Source organism: Dermacentor silvarum, chromosome 4 (genome assembly GCF_013339745.2).
Source record: "Dermacentor silvarum isolate Dsil-2018 chromosome 4, BIME_Dsil_1.4, whole genome shotgun sequence".
NCBI classification, from domain to species: domain Eukaryota; kingdom Metazoa; phylum Arthropoda; class Arachnida; order Ixodida; family Ixodidae; genus Dermacentor; species Dermacentor silvarum.
This window is the reverse complement of record NC_051157.2, coordinates 17,143,814-17,170,842: the sequence shown is the minus strand read 5'-3', so window position 1 is coordinate 17,170,842 and position 27,029 is coordinate 17,143,814. Positions and strand designations below refer to the sequence as shown.

Genomic DNA, 27,029 nt, shown 5'->3' with positions numbered 1-27,029 from the left:
TTCTCAAGATGAAATTGCCGTTTTCGCAGCAGGTGCACAGGAAAGGACAAATTCTTGCGGGACGTGCGAACACGTGCTAAACTAATGCCAAACTGCATTGTTGCACCCTCTGACGAAGCAGGCGCCTGGTGTCGAGATATGGCATTGCGCATGCGCGTTCGTTCGCGCTCCTGTTAGTGCCAGTACGATACCAGGAGCTTGCTTTTCAGAGGGTACAAGAATGCAGTTTGGCATAGCCCCATAGGGTTACTTTAGATTTTGTTGCGCGCTCGCAGATCCCACATAATTTTGCTCCCGCCTTTACGTGCGATCTGCCCTCCTGTAGTAGCGTAACAAGGCCGGCGACTGCAGTAAACGGAATTCACTGTCGATTCATCAAAGGCAGCTTATAGGTTGGCATACGGACACTTAGAATGGGTGAAGACACTGTGAAGCAGGCTGCGCCAGCACTGAACGTACCGCCCAAGGACAAGCGAGCCGGTGTAATGGGTGCCAGGATTCGCGGCTCCCTTCTATTCATTGCTGTGTTTTTGTTTGCGACCATTTCGGCGGCTCGTCTGCCCTCGTGTTTGCCCGAGCACTGTCCGACCTGCGACGACTGCACTTCGAACGTCACGACTGTTAAGAACTGCGCGGTCATTCGCGTCATTGGTACTGCGGGCTGCCTGTGTTGTGACAAAGGTAAGTGTCGTGCTTTGCTGCTATTTTCTTGTGTGGCAAATTTTGACTGCTTGATTTGGAGGGAGAGAGGGAAACGAAGAGCGAACGGTAGGGAAGTTTACTAACGACGTGCCCGGTTGGCTACCCTGCACTTGGACCATAGATGGACCAGTCTTAATTCTTGCTACCTTGGAGAGAAGGGACGCTCGTTTGGTCTATTAGATGTATAGTAGTGTAGTGACTAGTAGCAGTAGTAGCTGTATCTATTAGTAGTAGACGCCTATAGTGTTTTGTTGAATTTAGATCTTGTGTGATGCTAATGAAACACGCTATCTTGCTTATCATCAATCAGATGAACACGCTTTCTCATCCATGGAACAGAAAACAAATTGGGCAGTTTTGATCGAAGGGCGGTGCATTGCAAGCGTTAGCAAGTTGGGTTTAGCTTTCTGCTCAAGCTCCGCAGACGGTGTCACAGCTAACAGGCGCCGCAGCAAATCAGCATTTCAGCAGCAGACGAAATGGACATGTCCACTAAGTGGACTCTTACAGAATACCTCCCTTGGCATCTACCAGGCGTCTCGCAACGCTGGGAGGGGGTAGAGATACCGCATATGCTTCCTACGGGAGCACATATATGGAGCCATATACAGTAACTCTAGGAGGAGGAGTGCCGCGAAAGACGCTGCGGGCGTCGCACATTAGTGGTGCATGAGACACGACGAGTAACACAGTGTACCTACAACTTGTTTCCATTATTTGTATTTATGAGCGCTTGTATATTACGTGTTATACTGTCTTGTATTCTGTGCTAAAGCCCACTTTTGACTAATATCTCTGTGCGTGCATTATCTTACCCGTGTGTGTTCCTCGTCTGTTTACCAGCTCATCGCAGCTGGACTACATCACGGCCGCGCGTGTGTGTGTTTGTTATACTCTGTTTTTGAACTCGGTATGGTGCGACTTGCCTTCGCCTTTCATAGCTATGTGTTCGTGTATGTGTAGGACTGTGTGCTGTAAATGTTTGGCCCTAAGACGTTTAGATAGTTTGCACATACGTCATCGCGGACGCCATCTTGGGTACTAGCAGGTCGAGAAGCGGCGTAACCAAGAAACATGACAGCACGACAGGTGCCTCTTGCGTCGAATGTCAAAGTGATAACAATGATAAACCGGTGAAAAAAAAAAAAAAAAAAAAGGTCGCCGTCAAAAAGCATAACAGTGTGCGCGTGATAACATGGTGCACTGACGTCATCGTAGCCTGCTTGTTTAGGTACTAGAGCGATGGGAGCTGCCTCCGTGACGTCACATGAAAACTATCTATAGATTGTTCTTTCTGCTATGCGAAAAGGAGTAGCCGTCACCGTTATAGGGTGACTACATCTTTTTTTTTTCTTTTCTTTTCAATAACTGAAAAAAAAAAAGACCGAAGTTCTACCGTCGGCCCTCACTGTATCTTTAAGTTTACTGTCCGTTCCGCTTGGATCACTGTTTGCACCATACTGTGTGCGAAGACCAATTCATTTCCTTGTCTCCACATGCTACATTTCTTTCATCCCACCCTACACCCTTCCTACTGTCCCTACTGTGGGGCCAAACCCACGGTGTACCACTCTACATGGGATGGGAATGCCCTAACCCTTCGGGTGTTCCTCCTATATACCCTACCCTTTCCTCTTGGGAGTCTGCGCTGCTCAGCTCAAGCCGGCAGGAACAGCAACGGCTGATCCAGCGGGCTCGCGAAGTCGGGCATGGCAATGGAGCCCTGGACTGAGGGCCCCACTCATTGAGGAAGAATTTCCGACTTGTTTTCCAAATAAAAGTTTATTCTCTCTCTCTCTGATGCACACAGCAGGATAGTGTTTGTACGCTGCCCGGATTCGCCGATCGGTGCCTCCACTTGGCTTCGTCGTTTTTGCTGGCAAACACACTACGCGCCTGTCGTGTCTCTGTAGACGTTCTATAACCATCCGCGCGAGTCCACCGTCGACACCGAGACAACAGTTCGGTGGCGATGACGGCGAAACCGCGCCTCGAGCATACGTAATTGCTGTCGCGAGGAAAAGCTGCTCCAAATCGGACTAACGGATTTCGCCATTAGCTTTCGGAGATAATCTCGGCAAATGTTGATAGGTGTTGACGCTTCAAACACAGCGCCAGGAAACGTTAGTGGACATAATAAACAAGACTATCGGCGCTTTTCTATCTCGTATTTTCATCCGTCTGTCTGGTTTCTTCACACATTAGCTTTGAGTTAAGTGGTTTGTCTTCGCGGAAGATGACAAAACCTACATGCATATTCCTGCCCCAACAAGAAGGGGACTTGTCATCTTCAGGACGTTAGTAATCAGTTAAATAGGATGGTGGTCAAGGAGGATGAAAAAAAAAAATTTTTTTTTCGACCTCCTTGGTATTGGTGCGTCTCCTTTAGCATGAGTGAGTGCGCGAATAAACAAACAATAAACATGCATGACCTTGAGAGGATTAGTGCTCGCCGTGTCCCTGTTCACACGATAGGTGCGAAGCACCTTATGCGCTCGGCGTGTGGGCGTCTCCTGTCGTCTCCGGTAAACAAGCGGCACGCGCCCGGCAAGAGCGCGTGCCGATCGCTCCCGCGTTCGTCGTCGTCTTCCACAGCTGCCTGCGTTGCCGCTCGTCATTCCAGCGTAGAATTTCACTTCTCTTCTGTAGTCATAATGGGGAGGTTGCGTTAACGGGGTTATGAGCCATTGCTTAAGGCAGTATGAGCCCATTGGCGGTGCATCATTGCATGCTTAGCACCTCCCCAGGTTTCACGTTAGTGGAGCGGCATTTCGCTCAATGGCAGTAGGGTTTCCATTTGGGATTGTTGGCTTTGCCAAGAGCGTGTAAGAACGTGTAGCATTGCGCGTAAACAACATGGACAAAAGAGGGAACACGTATTACACACACGGAGCGCAAACTATCAACAGTTTATTGCGAGAAGAACGTGACCATATTTATTCCTGGCCACAGGCAGTACAGCGCATGACACCAAGGGAGGAACCACACCGACAAAACTTGTCAACACGTGCGTGACGTGCTATTCAAATCCGCAATTTCCTTAGCTGATAAGGTGATAATCATGCACTCTTTAAACCTTGGTCTGCAGCCGCATTCATCACAATGAAGTGCTAGCCACCCTCCCGTCTTGTTATTTACGTTGTTTGCATGCTCGCATAGCCGGTAGTTGATGCAACGGCCAGTTTGTCCGACATAAAAACGCTTACATGATAAAGGTATCTTATATAGTACGCCTACACTGCATTTCACCAATTCGTTTTCGTTTTGGTGGTTCTTTACACATGCTTTCTTTTCGTTCCTGTTGGGGTTAGTAATTTTGCAAATTTTTCCAAGCTTCTTCGGCGCGGAAAACACGACTCAAACGTTAGCTTTTTGACTAAGTTCGAGTCGTGTTAACTTTTTGGCTGAGTTCGAGAAAGTTCACTGCAATCCCATACATTCATAAAGTGTCGCACAGCATTAAGATCGGCCAAAAAAAGCTAACGTTAGAGTCGTGTTTGCCGCGCCGTATAAGCTTGCGTTATGTTTTGCAGATTCTAGCCTTGTGACCGTGGTCAAGTTCCAGTGGCCCACTTTGTTCCCTTCCTCTGGAACCCTTTCCTAAAACAGTTTAACAATGTATATATATATATATATATATATATATATAATCAATAAACATATATTCATGTCCATTAATGCATACTGCAGTACTATTATAAGGCTATGACACGAGTGGGAAAAAGTATAGAACAGTAAATTAGCACAAACACGGCAAACAATTGAAACAGTTAACATAGGCAAGCGAACATGTGCACAAGCAAGGGAAAAAATACAGGTAAAGCAAATTTCAAATTCGGAAAGTAGTGTCTCATGGCGACAAAAGCTAATTTAATGGCAAGGAACGAACAGTACCAAACAATGAATTCCGCTGTTCTATATTTGAACTATACTTGACGGGGAAATAAGGGCCACGATATTTGTTAGCCACAACCACATGAAGCCATGGAAAGCATGAGGGAAATTATTTGTTGTTTTAATTAAAGTTTATAAATGATAAGGGAAAGGGGAAACGAAAGTGGACGAAAAAAAAAACAACTTGCCGCTGGTGGGAGCCAAATCCACCCCCTGCGATAGCGAGTGCGATATGACGGAAGTCGCAAAAGCCAGAGCCGGAGTTAACGATGACATGCAGAAGCTTCTATAGACTTTTATATTGCATATATACTTCTTTCTATCAATATTGCACCACCTGATTTCCATTTAAGTCCTCCCCTCACACAATGATGGCGTTGGGTCAGTGTGCGTGACATTTTGCAATTTATTCCATGCGACCTGACGCGGAAGGATAGCCGTCGTGACGGCGATGTCGCAAGTAGCTGTACGCACTTCGAAGAGGCTGGCGCAAAGTCGCGGCGTGGTCTTCTAATACGTGTTCTCCAAATAAGCCGGCGAATCGGGTTCGGAACTTTGTAAAATCTCAGTCGACTTCATACATAGAGGCAGTCGCGCTAATCAATGGCGACCGGACGCTTGGGACTCCGACGTAATCTGGGGCTTCAGACGTTGCGCATGCCTTGCTTAACCAAGTCGCGCCCCTGCGAGATTGCAGTGGGTCACTCGCCTAAGTTATTGCTAGAACGATAAATTTCGCGGATTTTGCCAGGAAAAAAAAAAAAAAACATGCCGTATTGCGATAGGCAAAAATAAGTGATGCAAAAAAAAAAAAAAAAAAAAAACACCTACTATCGAAGGAATACAGCAACAAAATAGCAAACGCGTTTAAACGGACAGGTAAAGTTGCGGGGATTCATTTTTCTAGGGAAATTGCTCTGTCTCTAGTGCATATTTCACGTTCTAGGCAGCTGTTACCAGTAAGTTACCTATGTGGGAGTGCTGTTTTTAGCTGTTTCACAAAAAAGGGAACGTGACTGCATGTGGTTTATATAACCTGTTTCTGAAGTGAACGTATACGAAAAAAAAAAAAAAAAGCCTATAGAGGTGTAGGAGCTTGCCGCAAATTAAACCAAAGAATAGCAGTGACTGGTATTTTGTAACATCCACACTAATACGTGAGCTCAAACATGAGGCGGACGCGTGTGCGCAATGCGCAAATATTAGATGCAATGCACGTTTTTATTATACATGCTCTTAGAAATAAAGTGCTCGACTCAAATTTGTAGCTTAGTACAGTAACTTCAACGCGGCCGCATCTGTAGATTAGAAGATATGTTTTTTCTCTAATATGTTCACATTAAGCTTGTAGAAAATTGCCAAGTCATTTTTTCGTTACAAATCTGGCTCCAACTTGCGTTGCGAACTGTGGGAGCATGTGATAAAACTAAATTATTGCGCTCTTTATTTTTTTCTTTAAGAATATATGAAGTAGAAGTGTCTGAAAGCCCCGACTTTCTTATCGGGAAGCTCTCGCAGTTCTTACCCTCAATGGATACCAAATTTTGCTCAACAATAGACTGTATACATTTACCGCAAGCGTGCTACCACCTGCTTCTCATTTGTAGCCGCTCTCGTGTACTAAAAAAAAAAAAAAAAAAAAAAAAAAATAAAGAAAAAAAAATACGGGTCCTTATGTTTGCGTGAAGACTTCATACTTAACATCGCATGTTTTACATATTTTACAGCGCATCGAGGACTATATGGGTGCCAACTTGACCACTAAACGTCTTTGCCTATAGGGCGACACGCTTGTGTTCATTGCAATGGACTCGGACAATCTCGCGCTTATGTATGCGTTATTTAGTTGGATGTAGTCGAACATGTTGCCAACGGTGCCTTTGCAAGCCCGAACAAGTTGCACAACAAAGGCATTGGTGTTTCGACCAGGTGTCTCGAACACGCGGTACGCTGCGCACTTGTAATGTGGCCGGCGTAAGAGTTATAGTGTATATGACTCCCGGAGGGAGCATCTACAGTTATTCGAAGCGTGGCCTTTCCTGAGCGACATCTTCCATACGCTACCAAAGCCTTAGTCAGTTGTTCCTGCCAGATATATGGTTCTAGTTTCTGCCTCTTGAAGGCGCCACAGTGCGGGTGACGCGAGCTCTTGTACTGTGCGTGCGGCCTGGCGTCTTACGTGAGTTTTCAAGGAGCCCGTGCGGAACTGTCAGGCTGCGAAGTAATATATTGTTCTCAAGGCGTCCCACCCCCTGCCAAAAAAGAAAAGCGTAACTAAGTGACTCAGTTCAAATGACAGCATTGTATAGTGTGTACGTGACGTCACAACATCGCACTTCGATGGTACCGTTAACAACGTTATCAGTGGGTGGACGAGACCGACGGGAAACCTGAGACCGAAGTGCCCCCTCGCGGGCTTAGCAGCGCAACGTACGCCATAGCCACTGCGCCACTAAGGCGGGTCCCAGTGAAATATTAAACAACGTTATCTTGAGGTTTTTTTCCGTGCAAGTGAGAACAGTGAATACACAACAGCAGCTCAGCAGGAATGCTTATGTGTTATAGTGCATGTGCGTGCGCACAACGCTTATGCCAGCAGCGCAAGGCAGAACGCTGCCGGGGCTCTGCCACTGAGCCGATTGAACGGTGCGTTCACGGTGCGTCCACTTTGATCCGTCATTTTTGCAGTCAAGCTCACGCCGTATCTGTGGACACATTCTAAACCTCCGCGCGCGGGCCGGGCCGCACATGCTCCGTTGTTGACGGGACATCACGGTGGCGGCGGCGGCAGACTGAATGTGCCTCGAGCGTCGTATAATTGGTACACGTAAATAGAAAAGATACTTTAAACATTTTTTATCGCATCACTTCGTCTAACCCTCTGTCATGCTCAACTGCGTTTTCACCCGCCGTGGTGGTGGCTCAGTGGCTATGGCGTAGCACTGCTCAGCAAGAGGTCGCGGGATCAAATCCCGGCCACGGCGGCAGCATTTCGATGGGGGCGAAGTCCAAGAAACGCCTCATTATCGTGCATTGGGTGCACATTAAAGAACTCCAGGCGGTCACAGTTAATGCGGAATCTCCCACTACGGCGTGCCAAGTAATCAGATCGTGATTTTGGCACGTCATACCCCAGAATTGTTTTTAGCGGCTTTTCCGTTCCTTAAGTGCCAAACCATCAATTATCTCCCCCTATAGTCTCAGCCATGTCAGCTAGCCGGATTTTTGCTTTAGAAGGTAGTGCTGTCTTTCTTTCGCGTAACGTTACGTTCAACGCTTTCTGTTCCGGTTTCGCCAGGACTGCGCTGCGCGAAAACGATGGAGACGAGGGAAAACGTACGGCCACACTCTCGCACATGTCCTTTACTGATGTGTGTATGTCCTTGCATGTCCCTTTCTGTCCATGTTGTCGCGCTGATTTGCCGGTCTTCGTAGTGATTACTCCCTTTATTATGCCCACACAGTCATTTGCGGGGCGCATAACGCACACACTTACGCCCTGACATTAGCGAGGATCTCACTGGAAACCTCTTAGCCTGCGAAGGGCCAGCGTATGCAGGCGACTTGAGGCCGCCTACGTAGGCGCATTCATCGGTGATCGCGGCAGTTACGTAGACGAGACATTAAACATGCAGAGGATGGCAGTAACTTGCGAAACAACATTACGAAAGGGCAAGAGCAGCAACGATTACATGCCGCCTCTTGAGAGTTCGGACGGGCTCGTGCTCAGAAACACGAGCTTGATAGCATTTATGTTGCGTGCCTCTAGCTCTTCACTGTTTTGTTTTCTTAACTGCGCTCAGCTGTACAGTATGCTAGTGCGAACGAGATAATCGCATGAATAATTTTCTTGTTATAGGATAAATGACGTCCTTTAATACGGCCCGTGGCCGAGCGTCTCCTACGTGACTTATGTCGGTGTTAAAAAAAAACCGTTAAAATCATTAACGTATTAATCCTTATCTATAGAATTGCGCAGGGGCTCCTGAAACCCCGGTTTCGCGAAACGGCGCAGACACAATTCACAGCGCAGACAGCCTATGGTTCGTTCATGCAACCTGGCTTTGGTTTCATGTCTGCAAAACTGTGGCAAGTCGCCGAGATCAAAAGCTATAGAATACACCTTTTGAGGTTTACACGCTACTCAATCACCATATCGGGGACAGCCGTCACCTGCTGCTGTGACAGCAGTTATAAGCTCGAAACTGGATTTGCAGTGTTCGTCAGTACTTTCGGTTACGTCGTTCAAGTCAACACCCTTACCACATGTTGAAGAAACAGATAGAATAACTTTTATTCATTAATTTGAGTCGGCTGTTCTTCGCCCGAGGTGGGTGGCCTCCCTAGTCAAAACAACAGCTCGCTTACGAGCGCCACTGGGGATCGAGCTCGTGCTCCTTGGGCAACGTGCAGTTGGGAGCCAGACGCGCTAACCACTGAGTTACTTCGCAATATTCCCGCTCGGCAAGCTGTGGTTGAGTGAACAGCGCAAAAGGGACAAACACGAGTTCCGCGGCCCTTTGGAAACGTAGGTTCGTTACCCCAAGGCCAGAGAGTTTGGAAGCGGCTGGACTAGATGATCGACCTTTTTATCGAAGTACAAGTTCTGGAATCCTGGCCTCACAGCCTAGAAAGCCACACGAGCTCTTCTACAGTTCCCGACGGCGACAGACTTGCGTGCCTGAGATTGGAAACGCTGTGCTTTGTATTACGTGTATAATCTGAACTGTTGTCTTTTCTCTCCATCCATTCTCCACGTGTCGGGCAGAAAAGTGTACAAGTCCAGTTAACCTAGGTCCCTGCTTTAACCCTCTCTCTCTTTCTCTCTTTGAGAACCGTTATCTAAGGAGCAAGCCAGCAATCGAGACGGTGGCGTCCGCTGTAACAGACTGTTGCTGTTGTAGTAAATGAGTTCAGAGTCGGAGGAATCGCTGAAGTCAGCTGACAGTTTTAGTCTTGTTGTTTATTAACATGCCTTATGTTTTTTTTATTATTATAGGCAGTGCCGCCCCAAAATCGAGTGCTACGAGTAGCGCACCACCGTCTACCAAGAAACGGAGGCGGCCGGCTTGCGCCCTGTTTTGTCCCGGAGAAATCGACTTGGACACTTGTACCTGCGAGTCGTCGTGGCGATAGGCGAAAGGCGTGCGTTACGCGGTCTGGGCTTTCCTTTCGCCTACGCCGCCAGGCCCCGGCAGAAAATATCGACCGGACGCTGTCTCCGCAGAACCCGTCATAAACCACCACCGCCGGATCCGTTCAGCCCTGCTGGCGTTCCGCGACTGACTGGAAATAAAGGCTGCGGGGGCCATTCTTTCACAACGACGCCGGAACACTGGTCCACCTCCTTTCTGTGCCTCGCGACCTCTACGTACCTGTGCTTGTGGAGTCAGATCGGTTACCTTAGCGCCAGCGCAGAGAAAAACCACGAAGGGCCGAATTTGTCGAGCAGAAGAAAAATAAGTATAGATAGAAAGAAAAATGAAAAGAAACATATAGACAGAAATATAGATAGTAAAAGAAAAATGCATATAAAGATAGCTAGATAGAAAAATAAAGATGCGTATACAGATATAGATAGATAGATAGATAGATAGATAGATAGATAGATAGATAGATAGATAGATAGATAGATAGATAGATAGATAGATAGATGTTAACCAGATTGCACCAGGGGAAAATGAAGCATGGAAGGAGGAAGGAGGAATAGACGGAAAGGCAGGGAGCAAGGTGTAAGAAGACAGGTGCTCCGACGGCGCACCCGCGCTGGGGCGAGAGAGCGGCCACTTCGTGTGACCTGAAGTGAGCGCCGCCGCTAGGGGCAGCACGTGTTCAGGAGGCCTTGCAGCAGCGGCACAAGAGTGGATAATTTACGACCTCCGTCAGCATTTAAACACCCATACCTAAACATGTGCAAATTTTCGTTATTCAGACGCCAAATCCTGAGCAGGTAGGTTTCATGCCACTTACTGTCAAAATACCGTCATTTCAAACACGAGAGAGACGCGTCGTCTGCTCGAGCAGACGGCGCGCTGCGCTTACCGCTGCTCGCCGCATCGGAGTCAATCGGAATGTCGGCAGAAATATAAAGGGACGTTCCTCCAACCAAATAGAGTCGTTTTAAGCAAGCTAACGACATATATGCATCGAAATAAAGCACCTCTGCCGCGCGTACCCATAAAAGCGCCAGCAAAGCGAGCGAAAAAGTGGCCCCCAGAACAGGTGCTGCCCCTTGCGGCAGCGGCGTGCGTAGAGTCACACTAAGTGGCCGCACCTCGCGCCGCCGTCGGATCACCTATCTTCTTCCGCCGTGGCAGGGAGGTTAGCCAGTTCTCAGACCGGCTGGCAAACCTGTGCTTGGGAAAGGGAACAAGGGGAATAACAGATAATAGAACAGATGTAAAAGAAAGTGTAAAGAAAAAAAAAATGGAGAATACGGCACTGCTTAAAGTCTGTTTCTGAGACCACTTCTCCGCAAGAAGCGCAACAACGCTTTCAAAGCCTTCTGCGCTGAGGGCGGTCTCGGCCAGTGTCCCAGGATCCTTTCCTCTGACAAAGGACGTTTATCAAGTCCATCTAACACTCTTGAAAGTTCTTTCCTGGGCGCACTGAAGCGGGGACACTCACAAAGAAAGTGGGCAATTGTTTTCTCGCAGCTGCAGTTGTGGCATGTAGGGCTGTTGGCCATTCCGATCCGAAATGAGTAGGCGTTTTTGAAGGCCACGCCAAGTCACAAGCGGCACAGAAGCGTCTCCTCAGCTCTAGATATTCCCGACGGAAGACGGAGTTGTAGATTCGGATCCAAGTTGTGGAGACGAGCGTTGGTAAATTGCGTCGAGTTTTACTGTGCAAGTGTAAGTTCACGTGCGAGCGAACGAAGCCTTGTGGCTGCGTCTGTTCTGGATAGGGGTATAGCAGCACATTGGAGACCATCATGAGCATATCGGGCGGTCTCATGTGCACGGTCGTTTCCGTAGATACCGCAATGGCCCGGTATCCACTGATACGCTATATCGTGTTTTTTCTCTATTGCGTGATGATGCAGAAGTCTCATGTCAGAGACTAATTGTTCATTCGATTCATGACGAAATGGCGACATAATGCACTGGAGAGCGGCCTTGGAGTCGAAGATTGACGATGCCTGAGATGGTTCTTTAATTAAGAACTCTAGAGCAGCACGGAGGGCGGCGAGTTCGATCTGCCGCCGTCGATGATGTAAATTTTATGGTGACGGACTTCGTGGGAACAACGACTGCTCCTGCTGAGCTTGCAGAAGAAACTGAACCATCCGTGTAAATGTGAAGGCGTCCGCTGTGTTTGGTAATGGTGGTCTTGCTGCAGGCGTGAAGTTCGATGGAAGCACTGCATGATGCGAAGCAATAATATCGCTGAACGCAGAGTGTGGCCTAGAAGTAGGAAGTGAGGCGAGGTGGTGGGATGGAATCCGGGCGAAATGCCTGACGTGCATTCTTAAGGCATCGACGCGAATAGATGTTGTGATTGGCTGATCACGCGCGATGACGACAGTCGCTGCTGAAGATGCACTTCTCGGAAGGCCAAGGCATATTCTCAGTGCTTGAGCTTGAATCGACTGGAGGACGTGTACGTTTGTTCTTCGGGTCTTGCCCAGCACAGGTAAGCTGTAGCGCATGAAGCCGAGGAAAAGTGCAGTACAAAATTGAAGCATCCCTCGTACAGACGCACCCCACGATTTTCCCGCAAGCATGCATGCTCACAAAAGTATTGGGGAAAGAAAAGGAAACACGAATCAGAATGTAATGGTTTATTGCGCTAAATCGAAAGTGGAGGGTAGTTTCAAGAAAATGAAAAAATAAAAAAAAATAAGAGGGCGGATGGTATCGTAAGTGCCGAACCTTTCGGAAGGCACCTGAACTTCCCCAAAACATAGGGATGAAACGGTTGGAGACTGAAGAAAGGGATATGAGGCGGTTCGCGCAGACCGCGAAAGCTTTCGCGGCTCTCCTCAGATTGAGCGGCGTTACGCTTCGAATAAGGCACTGTAGAGAGGCCGCGGTGGTTTAAAGGAAGGAAAAGCCCGAACCTTCTGCGGGAGGCCCATGCATGGACTTATAAGACGTAGGGGCGTTATTGCGCATGACCAGCAGAGCGTCGCGGGAAATGGAGATACTCATGAAATGGAGATACTCATTGGGGACCTAAGCTTTCGTGTTATCCAACCTGCATAATAATAATAAAAAAAAAAGCAGCAGCAGGACATGTTCACGACATGTCTTTTATTAACAGAATCTTCACAGAATTTTTTAGGATCGCCCTTGGGCTGATAGAGCAATGTCACTGCTTGATATGAATTACTCTAAGATGCGCATTTTGCGTGCACGAGAAATCAAAATGCATTGTTCAGATGTTTAGAAGGTATTACTAGTCAATCTTTAAATAATAATTTTAGAGAAAATAGTGAAGTTTACGGATGGAAGTCGGTGAGTTTGGGAGGCATATTTACTCGTGATCAATTTCGAGTAAGGCTGTCATCAGTTTCGCGACACGTGTCCCAAAGTTCCGCTATATATAGTCAACTCATAAGGAACCAACAAACAATCGGTTCAAGTAGATAAGCATGAATACCCCAGAAAATGGATGGGAAAGCGGCGCCGTGGCAGTTCAGTACTTAAGAGCATCGCATGCGGAATGCGATGACGGGGGCTCGTATCGCACCTGCGGCCGGTTGTTTTTTTCATCCGATTTCCTTTCGATTAATTTATAGTTTCTTTGATTCACTTAGTAAGTACAAGTAATTTCTCCTATTTTCCCAGGTGTGATGATTTGTTGACTTATGATTTGACTAATAATAATCGGGCCCCTCGGTTTCCTTTCTTTCTTTCTCTCTCTTTCTCTCTCACACACACACACACACACACACACACACACACACACACACACACACACACACACACACACACACACACACACACACACACACACACACACACACACACACACACACACACACACACACACACACACACACACACACACACACACACACACACACACACACACACACATGAACGAGTAAAAAGGAAACCGCTGATTGATTGATTGAATGAATGAATGAATGAATGAATGAATGAATGAATGAATGAATGAATTACGGCAGACTGGAGAGAATGCCGAGGAAGGCTACACGGCATGCGGAACTAGTGCCGCTTATACGTCCTGCGCTGTGCGAAGGCGTTTCTTTTAACCTTACTGCGAGACACTGGTCTCAACCAGATACTTTAATTTTGGGTACTATGTTTTACGGTCTGTTTTGTGTATGGTGTGTGCGTCAATGGTGTGCAACGTGCGTATCGTATCATTTATCATAGTTTTCATCTGAAATAGAACACTAGGCGTGTTGCCAGAAAAACCTCAGAAGTTTTCTTAGAACAGCCTCTCTCTTTTTGAGCACAACCTCGAAACATCCTGAACGTCCTGGCGAGAACAGCAACAGCCCGGTAGGCGAGATTTGCTGGCAACAAAACAGCTACGTGCGCGAATAAAGAGCGGAAGGTTAACGTCCGCAGGGCACATACCCTGTGTCTAATTAATTTTCGCTAATTAGTTGATCAATGACAACAGGAAATTTCATCAGCAGTGCGCAACGCGACTGCTAAAAAAACGCCGTCGGTCCCATCGTTTTATCTCGTAGCCCTTCTTTTTTTCATACATCTTGGCCCGCGTTAGCTGGAACACACGGTATACATTTCAGCGCGCGTGACTCTCTGCGCTTCCACGGTAGACCAACAAGAAGAGTTGAAAAATGAAACATTGCCTCTGTTGTTCTTTCACTTTTTTTTTTCACGAGCATCAGAACAACGTAACATATACTCAATATTTTCTTCTGTCTCAAGATATTTCATCACTTCGCGACTTGCGCCGGTTGATCTGTTTCTTCACATGCGTCACACAGCCGTAAGAGACTTCTTCGTAGTTTCTTTCTCAACGTGTTTCAGATGCTTGTCTGACGGACTCATTTCGAATTCTATGCGCTTTCATGTGGATATGCGCAGGCTGATATCTTCCAGCTGACGAGTTCTTGTGCTCCGAATATGAGGGAAAAAAAATGAAAGAAAGAAGGAAGCAAATGTTCGAAAAAAAAAAAAGCTTCTCTGCTCAGGGAGCTAGATGCGCTATGTGATACGCTGCCGGGTACGAAATGATTTGGCAGGGAAGAAAAGAAAGAATAAAAATGAAAGTGCTGTAATCCTGGCATATCTGGCGAAGGGACGCTCCGGGCGCTGACATTTCCATATGTCGCCTCTGTCTTCGACTCGCGAGACCAATTTCAATTTTGCGTGGCTTCAGCTTCGATCTCGACGCTTTCCAAAACTTCATTTTCGATGCCCCTCATGACGTCGAGTCGACCCCACAGCCGTGCTAACTCTCCGAGGATCTCGACGACGTGCACATGCGGGGCATCACGACCATGACTAGCTATCCAAAATGGATAGATGTCACATGACATCTATCCATTTTGGATAGCTAGTCATGTGACAACTCCGTCTCGACCTGAACTCAGATTTTTTTTTCTGCTTTTATTTATTTCAGTTATTTCCAACATTTCTTTAGACACAGCTTGGTATTAGCAGATAACCTTTGCCTGAGAAAACCTTTGTCCTGCCACACACACACTGCTCATTCGGTAATGGCACATACATGTACACAATATTTTATGCCACATTTAGATTTAGAACTTCAAACAATTACATTTATCTGCACACACATTATACAATTACATTTACATACATTTAAGTTTGTACTAGTTCACATTTATACATTTACAAGCGTTAAACAATATTTACATTGACAAACTCAAACACAAATGAACAAAAAAGTATGATGTCACGTGGGGGTAACACTGGGACAATATTGTAATGCCTGCTTTGAACAGCCAGTTTCTTTTTATTTTTTGGACGGGTCAGAAGTTATGACTTCATTGTGTTTTTCAAACTCAAAAATGATGTAGATTATTTCACAATTTTGATGTAAGCTGGGTATGTATAGAAAAAGTTCGGTATTAGACAATGAGGCTGTTTCGGGGCGTAGTTGCTCCTGTGTGGCGGTATCTTGTAGCGAACGAGGTCTAAGATTGCATTGCGTATCACTGAACATAGTAGGACTGTGCGAATATTATACATTTCGGATAGCTAGTCTGCTCTATTCAATTCGTATTCGATTCGAGAAATCGCTATTCGAAATTGTCCCAATATTTGTTTCCGTTCGAGAACTACGAGGGTTAACATTTGCTGTAGTGCAGGGGTGGCGCTGCAGGTGGATAGTCTTCGGAATGATTCTCCTTCAGAAGAGGCGCAGTTTGTTGCCCAAACGCACCAATTCCTGATCGAAAGCATAGATGAGACCACCGTTGTATAGAGTAGTTTGCAGTTGTAAAACGTGCATGCCTCGCCTTACGCAGAGTACGAATTTCATGTCTCGATTTAGGCAAGACAATTTATTATTTATCCACCTTCACCCTGCTTGGGTCTCTTTAAAATGATGTGCAGTTTACATTTAGGTCGTTTAAGGAACACAACACACTACTGCGGGCATCGGATGGCGCTTTATTCCTTTGTTTCATTACTCTCAGTGTCATAGGTGCACGATGCATATTATTATTACCAGTTAGTTGTTTCACACTAAAATATAATTTAGGGTTTTTACATGCCAAAATTGTGATATGATTATGAGGCACGCCGAAGTGAGAAACTCCGGATTAATTTTAACCACCTGAGGTTCTTTAACGTGCGACCTAAATCTAAGTACACGAGCGCTTTGCAGCTCCGTTTACTCCTCGTGTATGAGAAATACAGTGACTGCACACCGGTCTATACTGGTGGCTCAAGTACATCGGCCAGTTGCAGAGGCGCTGTAGTTATACAGACAAAATGAATAACAGAACGGTCCAAGGCGTCGCATTTCACAACATCTACAGCTGTAGAACTCGCTGATCTTCGTGGTACACTTCAGATGGTCGGCACAGAGTCCTTGTAATATTCTAGAACTCAAGGCCGGTATTACAATGTATGTAGTCGAGTTACTCCAACATGGAACTCATGACCAATTGACGTGGGAAATAGGAGTACTTAGCCACCACCTGAAATGAAAAGGCCACGAGATTTCTTTTCACTGGCTATCTGGCTGTTGTGGTATTACTGAAAATGACGCAGACAGGGCTGCTCGGACGTCACATAATGAAGACCAATGCGTACCAATTCCACTCTCTCCATATAGACAGACGCTGTGAGGCAGCTGCGTCTACTCACACCCACTCTTTCGCTAGCAGAGTGGAATACCGCACATACAAGGTGCACCAGTCTGCACAGACAAAGCTCTTCGCAGCAACTCCGGCATCTGCCCGGAATGCACCGACGCGATGCATCTCTTTTGTGTCGGTTGTGGTTGGGACTCGGTGTTGAGAAGAGCTTATTCAGCACTAATTTGAATGGCTGACAGTTCTGCATGTCATGCCTGCTGCTGCGAGGACACAGACCGCCTATTGGGCCGATGTCCTTGATTTGACATTCAAAGACAATCAATGTCCGATGCATTGCGGTGAGTAGATGATGATACACTTAGCGTACATACACTACTCGTCCCCATCGATCATCGGCCCGCAAAGGCAGTTTAGTGCTTTTGGAAAACGACTGACTTGTGTGAGTGGCTGTGACTGCGTGGTGCTGTCCACGCACATGCACACATTCACCACCTTGTTCTCTACCTATTTTTATATTCCCTTGTTTCCCTCCCCCAGGGTAGGGTAGCCAACTAGACGCTTTTCTGGTTAATATCCCTGCCTTCTCTCTTTCTTTTCTCTCTCTTTGATGTTGGATATCCCATAACGCTGGAAACTAACATTACTTGTACTTTAAGACGAAGAACACTCACAGTTTTAGCAAAAACAAGGATCTCCAAAGTAGGGCCTGCGAGCCGGATCTGCCTCGCGGAGGCTTCACGATCGGCCCGCGACCAATGGTGGTCCATCCGATGAAAGCCGACCCGCAGGCTGGCCCTTTCTCCCCAAGAAGTTTTCGCTAAAGAGGCTTTCCAAAGAACGATGCGCTGTCGTGCTTCTTTTTGGCAGCCTGAACCCGGCTTCATGCTATAATCCTGTTTCTTGAGTCTGTGCGGGCGCGCTGAGCCTAGAGAGCTTTCGCCATCTTTTCGGCTGCGAAAATACAGCATCGAAATAGCTGTATATCTATAAAGCTCCTTCCTTCGGTACACAGCATGCATAGTACAGTTACAGAGGAGGACATCTTTAAAGATATAGTAAAATCTGTGTCTGCGCACAGCTTTTAGTGGGCCGAAATAAAATTTGTCACAACTGATGAAAAAAAAAAATGTTCGTAGTTAAAAAAAAAAAGGCTCGTAGGGCAATAATAAAAGCCGCTAAAGTTGGCAGATCCTCAAAGCCAATGTTGTTGCACTGCATATCTCACGAGCAGGCTTTCTGTGGTAAATACGTGGACACGTCCTGTGTTCTGAACTTGTTTTAGCTGTTAATCATTTCGCATGGGATTAATCACCGCCAGTTTCATAAATTTCTGAAGGCGACGGAAGCTAAGTTCCTAGATACGACATATCACATGGCAATGCGGTGTATGAGCTGCTGAAAAATTTTGTCTGGTTTCTTAAACGTTAGGAAAGAAAAAAAATTCCTTGCACAGAGGGATCGCCCCTAGCAACTCCCGTGGACCAGTTGCGAGTGGCTCTAGAAATTGTCCTTTGCGTTGACTTTACGGCGCACATGAATAAGGTCAATGTGAAGCTTCAAGGAGAGGCCATGTTACACGGACATACATTTATGTCCTTGTACGTGACCTGTACATGGAAATAAAAGGCTTCAGGGAAAAACAGCAGTTCTTGAGAAGCAGTCGCAAAATTGAAAGCGGGAGCATTTCAACTGCTGTTCAGGCGCGGAGATTAATACGCCGTTTTCTTCCCTATTTGCGACAAGAATTCTCGGCAATCTGAAAACACGATTATGTGAGCGATTCTCTCATCTTGATACCAAAAAGGAGCAACTGCAAATGTTCAAAATTCATTTAGCTGTGATAGGGGTGCATTGCCAGGTTCCGTTTAATTGGGAGTAGTTGAACTGGGTTCAAACGAAATTTAGGGGACAAAAATAAATAATAAAATCTACTCATTACCTATAAATTATTGAGCTATGAACAGTTCTAAAACCAAATGCAATTTGCACACGAATACATGCCAATTTATTGCACTTACCCTTTAAGCAAACATTTCCCAGAATGAAAAATGGGAAGTCAAGATACAGGACTATGATTACTCCTGACGAACACCTCAGTAGTCAGCTTATTATTCGCTCTTCAGGCTTGTCTTATTCAGGATTGTCTCACTGAATAAGAAAATTCTATAAAAATTCAGAGAGTTGTCTACTTATGCTTAAGCATTCTTTACTTCGATTTTGATTACTTGCTTTTCCTATCCTATATGCATGTCTACCTATCGCTTTTGTGGTGCCAAAGAACGTTTACGCATTAGTAGACAATTCTCAGAATGTTTGTGGCATTTTTGTTGCTTATCATCTCGATCCTGCTTAGACCATGTCATAACGTTCCAAACACAATTCCATCCCATACAATCACAGGATTACAATATTCTTCTCTGTCCAATTTTATTTTTGTGAATCAGACAACCTGAATTTCTTCTGTGGAGGCTGGGAACCTGCTTTTCCTTCGCTGTGAATGTCTCGCTGTTCCTGTGTCGCCTTATGACGACGACGACGACGACGACGACGACGACGACGACGATGATGATGATGATGATGATGATGATGATGATGATGATGATGAACCTCTGTCATGGCTCGCACCCACTAAGGCGGATAGGCCTTAGCTACTTGTTCTTCATCTCCGTCATCTTCTGTCTTTCTCGTCTGTGCTGGTTCGAGTGAACACTATTTCCGTTTTATTTATTTTATTTTATTTCCTTTTGACGTTACGACATAAGCGCGGTGACGTTACCTATTTTGTATATTTTTTAACTACCAATCATCTACTATAAAACTATTATCACATCTACCAATCAGGTTATTTTATCATTTTTATACTCTACAATCCCAAAGTAGGCTTCTTTGCACGAACGCCAGTAATGTGAAAAAGTAAGCTTTCAAGGGGGCATGACGATAACGGTTTCTCTTTTCTCTTTTATTTTGTTTTACATTTTCCATTTCTTCCTTGTCGATTATGAAGCTAAGAATAATCTACATTTACACTAATATAACGATTAAATCCGTAAGTTCACCAATTAAGCATTTAATTTGCAGATAAAGGATTTTACACTTTTCGCGTTACGGACAGATTTTGCTGGGGTACTTGCCAAAGAATGCCTACGCACTAATAAAGTCAAAGGATTAGGTCAAAGTATGCCGAAGACAAACATAATGTTCAATAGCCGAGCAAGGAAACAAGAATTCAGGATCGCCAGTCAGCCTCTAGAGTCTTTAAAGGACTACGTTTATCTAGGTCAATTACTCACAGGGGACCCTGATCACGAGAAAGAAATTTACAGAAGAATAAAATTGGGTTGTAGTGCATACGGCAGGCATTGCCAAATACTGACTGGGAGCTTACCACTGTCGTTGAAAAGAAAAGCGTACAATCATTGCATTCTACCGGTGCTAACATATGGGGCAGAAACTTGGAGGTAAACAAAGAAGCTCGAGAACAAGTTAGGGACCGCACAAAGAGCGATGGAACGAAAAATCTTAGGAATAACGTTAAAAGACGGAAAGAGAGCGTTGTGGATCAGAGAGCAAACGGGGATAGCCGCAATTCTAGTTGACATTAAGGGGGGAAAAACGGATCTGGGCAGGCCATGTAATGCATAGGATGGATAACCAATGCAGCATTAGAGTTACAGAATGGATACCAAGAGAAGGGAAACTGCAGTCGAGGACGGCAGAAAACTAGGTGGGGTGATGAAGTTAGGAAATTTGCAGGCGCAAGTTGGAATCGACTAGCGCAAGACAGGGGTAATTGGAGATCACAGGGAGAGGCCTTCGTCCTGCAGTGGACATAAATATAGGCTGATGATGATTAGGCCCACCACCCGCATTAACCCCCTTTCCGCGTCTTGGCAACGGGACGCTATTTCGATGCATTCCTGCTTAGTTTATGGTACATTCTGCTTAGTGCCCTGTGCGGCATTTTGCTGTCGTCACATGCTTTTCCATTTGTACAAATGCCAATGCGGCAAATATGTGAACGCGCTAATATAAATATGTGAATATTTTCTTTCCTTTTGAATATTTTTGATGAGAATCCTCCACATTTTACAGACGTGATCTTCGGTTTCAAATTGATTGATTGATTTGTATTTTTTTGATGCAATTCTGATAGTACAGTGCCTTCTATATTGTATGTTGTAGTCAGCAGCCGCGTCGTTCTTAATCAAAAATTGGAAACTTTCGTATTTATCTTGAATTTTTTTCAACCCCATGAATATTTTGCTTCGTGCCTTGTTTCACTGCTGTTGGACGTTGTCATTACCGCATGTGCCAGTTCGATTCATCTCCTGTTCTCTGTATATATTTTGAGGCTCCCACGCGCTCTAGCTCCTTACACTCAGTGTGTTCTTTGTCCCAACTATGCAGTGTGGTTAAGTAGGGAGTTCCCACATAAATACCTTGTAACCGGCTGCCTCAGATATTTTTTAAACTCCGCTTGAAAACCTGCGATTAAAAGGTTACTCTTTAGAGATTGAAGATTTGGTCAAATGATTGTCGAGTACGGTATCATGACTCAGTCGCGGTTAATTTTTCAACCATGTTATTCGGTCCAACCGCGCAAGAAAATAAGCTCAGTGTGCCGTTCGGAATTCCAGCTTGTGAGCTGCGAAGTAGATCTCTTGTAGTAACTCGTCTTCTCGAGGAGTGAGGTATCCAGTACGGCAATTATCAGTGTTCACAAATAGCATACCACGAAATGTAACCGTTAAGGTTGCACAGCTGTAATCACAGAGAATAGAAAGCAAAAAAGATGGGGCGGCTTTTCAAACTAGTCTTATTAATATTATTATTCTCATAAGCTCATATTATTAATATGAGCTTATATTTCAACTTATTCGAGCCTTTCTTTCCTGATAAACATGAAAACGTAAACATGGTCCAGGATAAAATAGCGTAGTGCGCAAGACTGACAGCAAGACGAAGCAACACGAGGGCTCTCTGTCCTTTGTATTGTGCTATTTTATTTCTGGCAATGCTACACCAAATAGTATACGCTTCTACACTACAGAAACGTAAACACGATGCACAAAAGCAAGCAGGAATTCGTAGTAATACTGAGCTGCGGTAACAATAACACACCGGCAAAAACAAAAAGGCCCTTTGTGATGAATGGTAACGTTTCCCATAGCACATCAACGTCCCGGTAGATATCTGCTTGGTGCAGATCGGATGACTGTGAACAAGCGAGAGAACTGCGTGCTACCGGGAAACCATGAATGTTTGATATTATTTCAAATCGATACACCCACGGAAACTTGGTGGTGAAAGTGAAATTCTAATCTTTTCTGCTTTCCTGGGCGTTATGCGAGCAGGTGAATTCAACAAAAATAAAAAAAGAACTATATAAAAAAGAGCACGTCGAATAATCCAAACAAAGGTTTTAGTTAATGATGAGTACTTTTACTTATGATTACGGATTTGTTTTCACTAACATTTATTTAACTCTTTATCGTCCGGCCCTCGACACCGGCCCTGGTTGCCAATCTGACCCTCTGGCCAAAAAGTTTGGAGACCCCTGAGCTAGAATGCCGTACGTTGCAACAGCTTTTTGAAACATTGGAACAAGTATGGACAAGCGAACACGTGCACCATTTGTCCAGCGCCGCAGATACATTGGGGGCGGTGGAGGATTACGCTACTTAGCTACTTTCGTTTCGAAAGGCGCCGAGGCTTTCAAGTGGTATTGGACACGTGTCAAAGGTTCAAAGTGCTTTCAGCCACTAAGAGTAAACAAAGACTGTTTCACTCAAGAAAAAGACAGAAAAAAGGACAACGTAGGTGCGCCTTTCATACACGATAAAAAAAAAAGTATCTCTGAGTACCTCAAAGTATCTCATAAAGCTTGCTTTGTGCCTGAAGAAATAAACCAAGCGCAGATGATCCGTCGGTCATCTTCTAACTTGGGAGAAGCGTACCGCTACAAATGACTTTGGGGAAAAAAGTATCAAGAAGGCATTATTTTGCTCTCAGCTGTCATTGACTCCCTAGCGTCCGTAAATACTGAGAGCGAAGTGCTAGGGAGCCCACTATAAACAGATCAGGTATAGCGGGAGCGTAATGGCGGTTGTTCCGGCTAAAGCCGCAGGGCATCAATTACTTGACATGGAAAGCGAGCGCAAACAGTGTGGCTAACTCGGTTCGTTTCAGAGACGGTATACGCGTTGTTGATACAGCGAACTGGAGTTACACTTAGAGCTCTGGAATGGACGGCTCCTGCTGTATGCGGGAACTTGGCGAAGACAAATAACGTTCCCCACCCACAGACACTCACGTCGTTTGCTGTCCGAGGTCAACTCACTTGTGCGAGTATCTGAGAGTTTTATTTTGTTTTATGTGCCAGCCAAGGAATGTGATGATACAATCGTTCGAGAGGGGCGGTGCCTTCGAATGCATTGGGAAAACACGTCAAGACGACCGATTGAAACGTTCGCCGAAAGATGCCGCCAGAGCATGATTGCATGGTTTTGATTGGAGAGCGGTAAACCACGGAAGCCTTCGGGAGGCCACGCGAAGCACCTGCACGTTGCTCAATCACCGAGTCTATGGGCTGTTGTTGTTGTGGTCATCATCGTCGTCGTCGTTGTCGAAAGCGTTTATTACCATGAATACGTATTAAATCTCCCAACTTTTCATCTTGAGTCGAAAAGGAGCGAGAGGTCATCTGATAACTGTCACTTGTCTGGAGAACGGCAAGGACTGTCGTGGGGGCAAAATAATAATGATTTTATAGATGGAAGGACTGAAATGCAGCAGAACGTCCCAGAATGGTTTGGATAGTGGAGATGGATGCGTCGGAACGTTGACTTAGTGATTGAATCGCAGGTTAGTCGGGAGTGTGCACACAATGATCTGCCTTTCGTGCTAAAAGAGTTCTTTGAACATGCCCTCGCGCTTTCGCCTCCTACGCGAAAACGAGGGCAGACACAAATAATTCTATAGCCGTTGGCAGCCTCAACAATACAATGGCAAATGCACCGCTGTCCAACTCAGAGAAGTTGTCATTTGTCATTTCCGTGACATCGCGGCAGAGGCAAACTTCTTTCAATATTGTTGTCTTTCAGGAATTATGTTTTGGAGCGTGGAGGCGCGGAGGTCAGGTGCACCATTGTGTTTTCGGCTGAGCTTGTATTGAATGCTAATAGAGAGAGAGAGAGAGATAAATGAGATGGGAAAGGCAGGGATGATGCTAAAGTTGTCACTGAATATAGGTGCGTGACGCTCGCATGAACCGTAGGGGTCCTGCGAACCACATTCACTCATTCGCCAAGCACCCTGTATGGCGAACAAAACTGCCGGCTCTTTGGAACGTATTTATGAGCAATGTTGTTATCGATATCTAATGAATATCTTGGCGCGGATGCATAGTTACAATACAATATACACAGCTCTCCTCAAAGCAAATCTCCTTTTCTTTAGTTTTATGTCTTGATGTGTGTTTTGCATTGCTATCTGATGTGTGATGTCTGTTCCTACTACCCGAAATCAGTTCATGTGCGCGCTGTTACGAGCACTTATAGTTCTCTTGGCTTGTCATAACTGTCCAAATCCATAATTTTAATCATTTTATTTTGCTACACCTATTTTTATTACTGCTATCGTAATACTTGATATTTAGGATGCTCGCTAAGACGTTTACGTCAATTCGCCCTCATCGTGATTTTTTTATCACTCTCGCCCTTCTAGCACAGTACTGAACCAGGTCGCGAAGAATTCATTAATCTCGTGTAAATGAATCAGTGATCAGTCTCACCTGCCTTTTAAAAAAATGTGTGAGTGAGTGAGTGAGTGAGTGAGTGAGTGAGTGAGTGAGTGAGTGAGTGAGTGAGGGTCTTAAGAGTTCCTGACTTTTCGTTCTTTTTTATTATTTAACCTATTTAAAAAAGCGTCTTTATTTCCAGCGTAATCTTGTGGAGTAGCATGGCAGGCGTATGGCTGGGCTAACCTTCCCAGATCCAGGTAAACTTTTTTCCGCTCTCATATTCATTAATGATGCACCACATCACGTCACTAATATATAAAAACAAAGTCCACAGCCAGGAATGAACGCAAAAAAAAAAAAGCGGATGAGATATTGGCCAAGGTTGTCAATAGTCGTTTTTCGTACCGGTCCCGCCTGCGTTTTAAGCAGGCAGCTGGCAGCCGACGAGAGAAGCGTACGCTTACACGGAATCCTGATTGTGATAAAGTGAAGCTCATTGCTAGGCGGCAACCAAATTAAGTTTCTACAAAGTCAACGCTCGTTTCAATATTGCGGGGAATGGTAATCGCTAGCGATCGCTCAGCTTCATTTGCTGCCATCTAAAGTGTACAGCCGGAAATTACGAAGTTCGTAGCCTTAGGACGCTCGGAAAATTTATCAGGAGACGAGGTCGACATCCTATCGCGCCACATGTGCGCTCTGAGATCAAGAAAAAAGAATTGAAAGTTAACTAATATGCACGTCTTCCAAATCTGTTTTCAGTCCTTCTTAGACGGACCGGAGGGCGAACGGCAACATTAAGTTCTTCCATTCCACGTTATTTATCTCCTGTCCCTTAATGACGTCCACTACATGCTGGCGCAATTTGTCTGCAAGTTGAGAAGAAGGAATGTCTGCGTCGCAGTGAGAAATTTGCCAGTGTAAGAGCATCCTTACACACAAGTATTTTTCTTCTTTCTCCTGTGCCCAGTGGTAATGTAATGGGGTCGCGGCAGCAGTTTTGGTTAGCGCTCACAACAGCTGTGCCCGATTAAGGAAGGTCGGGTTGTTTGTCTAAATAAAACTGGAGCACAGTGATAAAAAGGGAAGACATAAATAAGCGAGAACAGGAACAAAAAGAGAGAAAATATCCGTTTCAAGATCGATGTTTACTGCATTTGTAGAACAGTATAATTCAGGACAGAAACCACCCTACAGCTATATCTTTTCTTTTGGAGTATACATAAATTGAACCAATAGCGGGCAGACTCAAGCTCGTCTTTCCCTTAGATTTAAAATTAAAAAGCACGAATTCAGAGACGTCACTTCAGAGGAAGAATGAGACGAAGAAGAAAACCAGATCAGTTTGATGCGAATCTCTCCGAAACTTGGAAGAAGTGCTTCAGACAGCAACGCCGCTTGCTCGCGTTGGCGTGTACCATGGGCAGAACTGTCTCACTTGTCAGATCGATTCGACGCAAGTGCTTTTCCCCCCACTGAACAAAAGAAAAATGAAGCTCTTGGTGTCAACGAAGACTGTTAGGAATGAGAAAGAAAGAATCGTATGAAAGAACTGTAGGTGACCATCGAAACATCTAGTGCGTTGCTCGGGCACGATGTTTGTGACGTCACTGTGGACACCACAGCTACACGTGTGCGTCTGGGCGCACACAGAACGCGAGCGCAAACACGCAAAGCCCAGTTATTTGCAACCCGTACGACGACCTTTTAGGCTCCACGGCTCGAGCAGGTCATGCTCGAAGTGTTTCTTTTATTACCGTGAGCAGACGTGAAAAGGTGCCTAGCGTCAATGATCTCAACGATGCGCTGCCTTATACACTCGCAGGTTGTAAACATAGGAAATATGAGATAGGACAGTTAATAAGGGCAACCATACCTAAGTTTTTGTGTTACCCTGCAGCAGCATTATATGAGCGCACCTTCTCACGCTGACAAGCATTTGTAGTTGACGCGTATAGAACGCTTTAAAGCGAAGCTTTATATGTCTAGGCGAAATCTTATGTGACTAGGCGAAATCGCCTGTGCACAGAAAACTATCGTCATCCGCATTAGCTCGAGCGTAGTCGTATTCTTCTGCAGCTAGCTCGTTGGCGCCTCTCGGTTTGCGCTCGCGCTCGTGCTCGGCACGCGCTCGTGCCACTGCTCCTACGTTCGTTGTCTTCTACCACAGCTGGCTGCGTTGCTGCTCATCATTCCAGCGTAGAATTTCACTTCTCTTCTGTCGTCGTAATGGGGAGGCCGCGTTTACGGGGGTATGAGCTAGCCATTCATTGTCTTACGTAACGGACAGATTTAATTTTGAAGCAATTTAATTTCGAAGAATCGCAAGCGGCAATGGCGGGCGAATGCTGCTAACCACGCCGCCGAGCAATCTCGAGACATCGAACGCAAACGACAACGGCGGACTGTGGGCATACCGTCAGTGACGTCGTTCTCTCCATCGCAGCCACACGTGTG

General features: G+C 45.6%; 1 protein-coding gene across 1 annotated transcript in view; it reads left to right on the top strand.

Moving 5' to 3' along the window:
• The first annotated feature begins 250 nt into the window (after positions 1 to 250).
• The window catches only part of LOC125944660 (uncharacterized), a 64,195-nt gene continuing 37,416 nt past the window's right edge, over positions 251 to 27,029 (top strand). Inside the window, exon 1 of the mRNA XM_049665288.1 lies at positions 251 to 681. Coding sequence (XP_049521245.1) covers positions 414 to 681 — 268 coding nt within the window. The 5' untranslated portion in view covers positions 251 to 413. The remainder of the gene's footprint in view (positions 682 to 27,029) is intronic.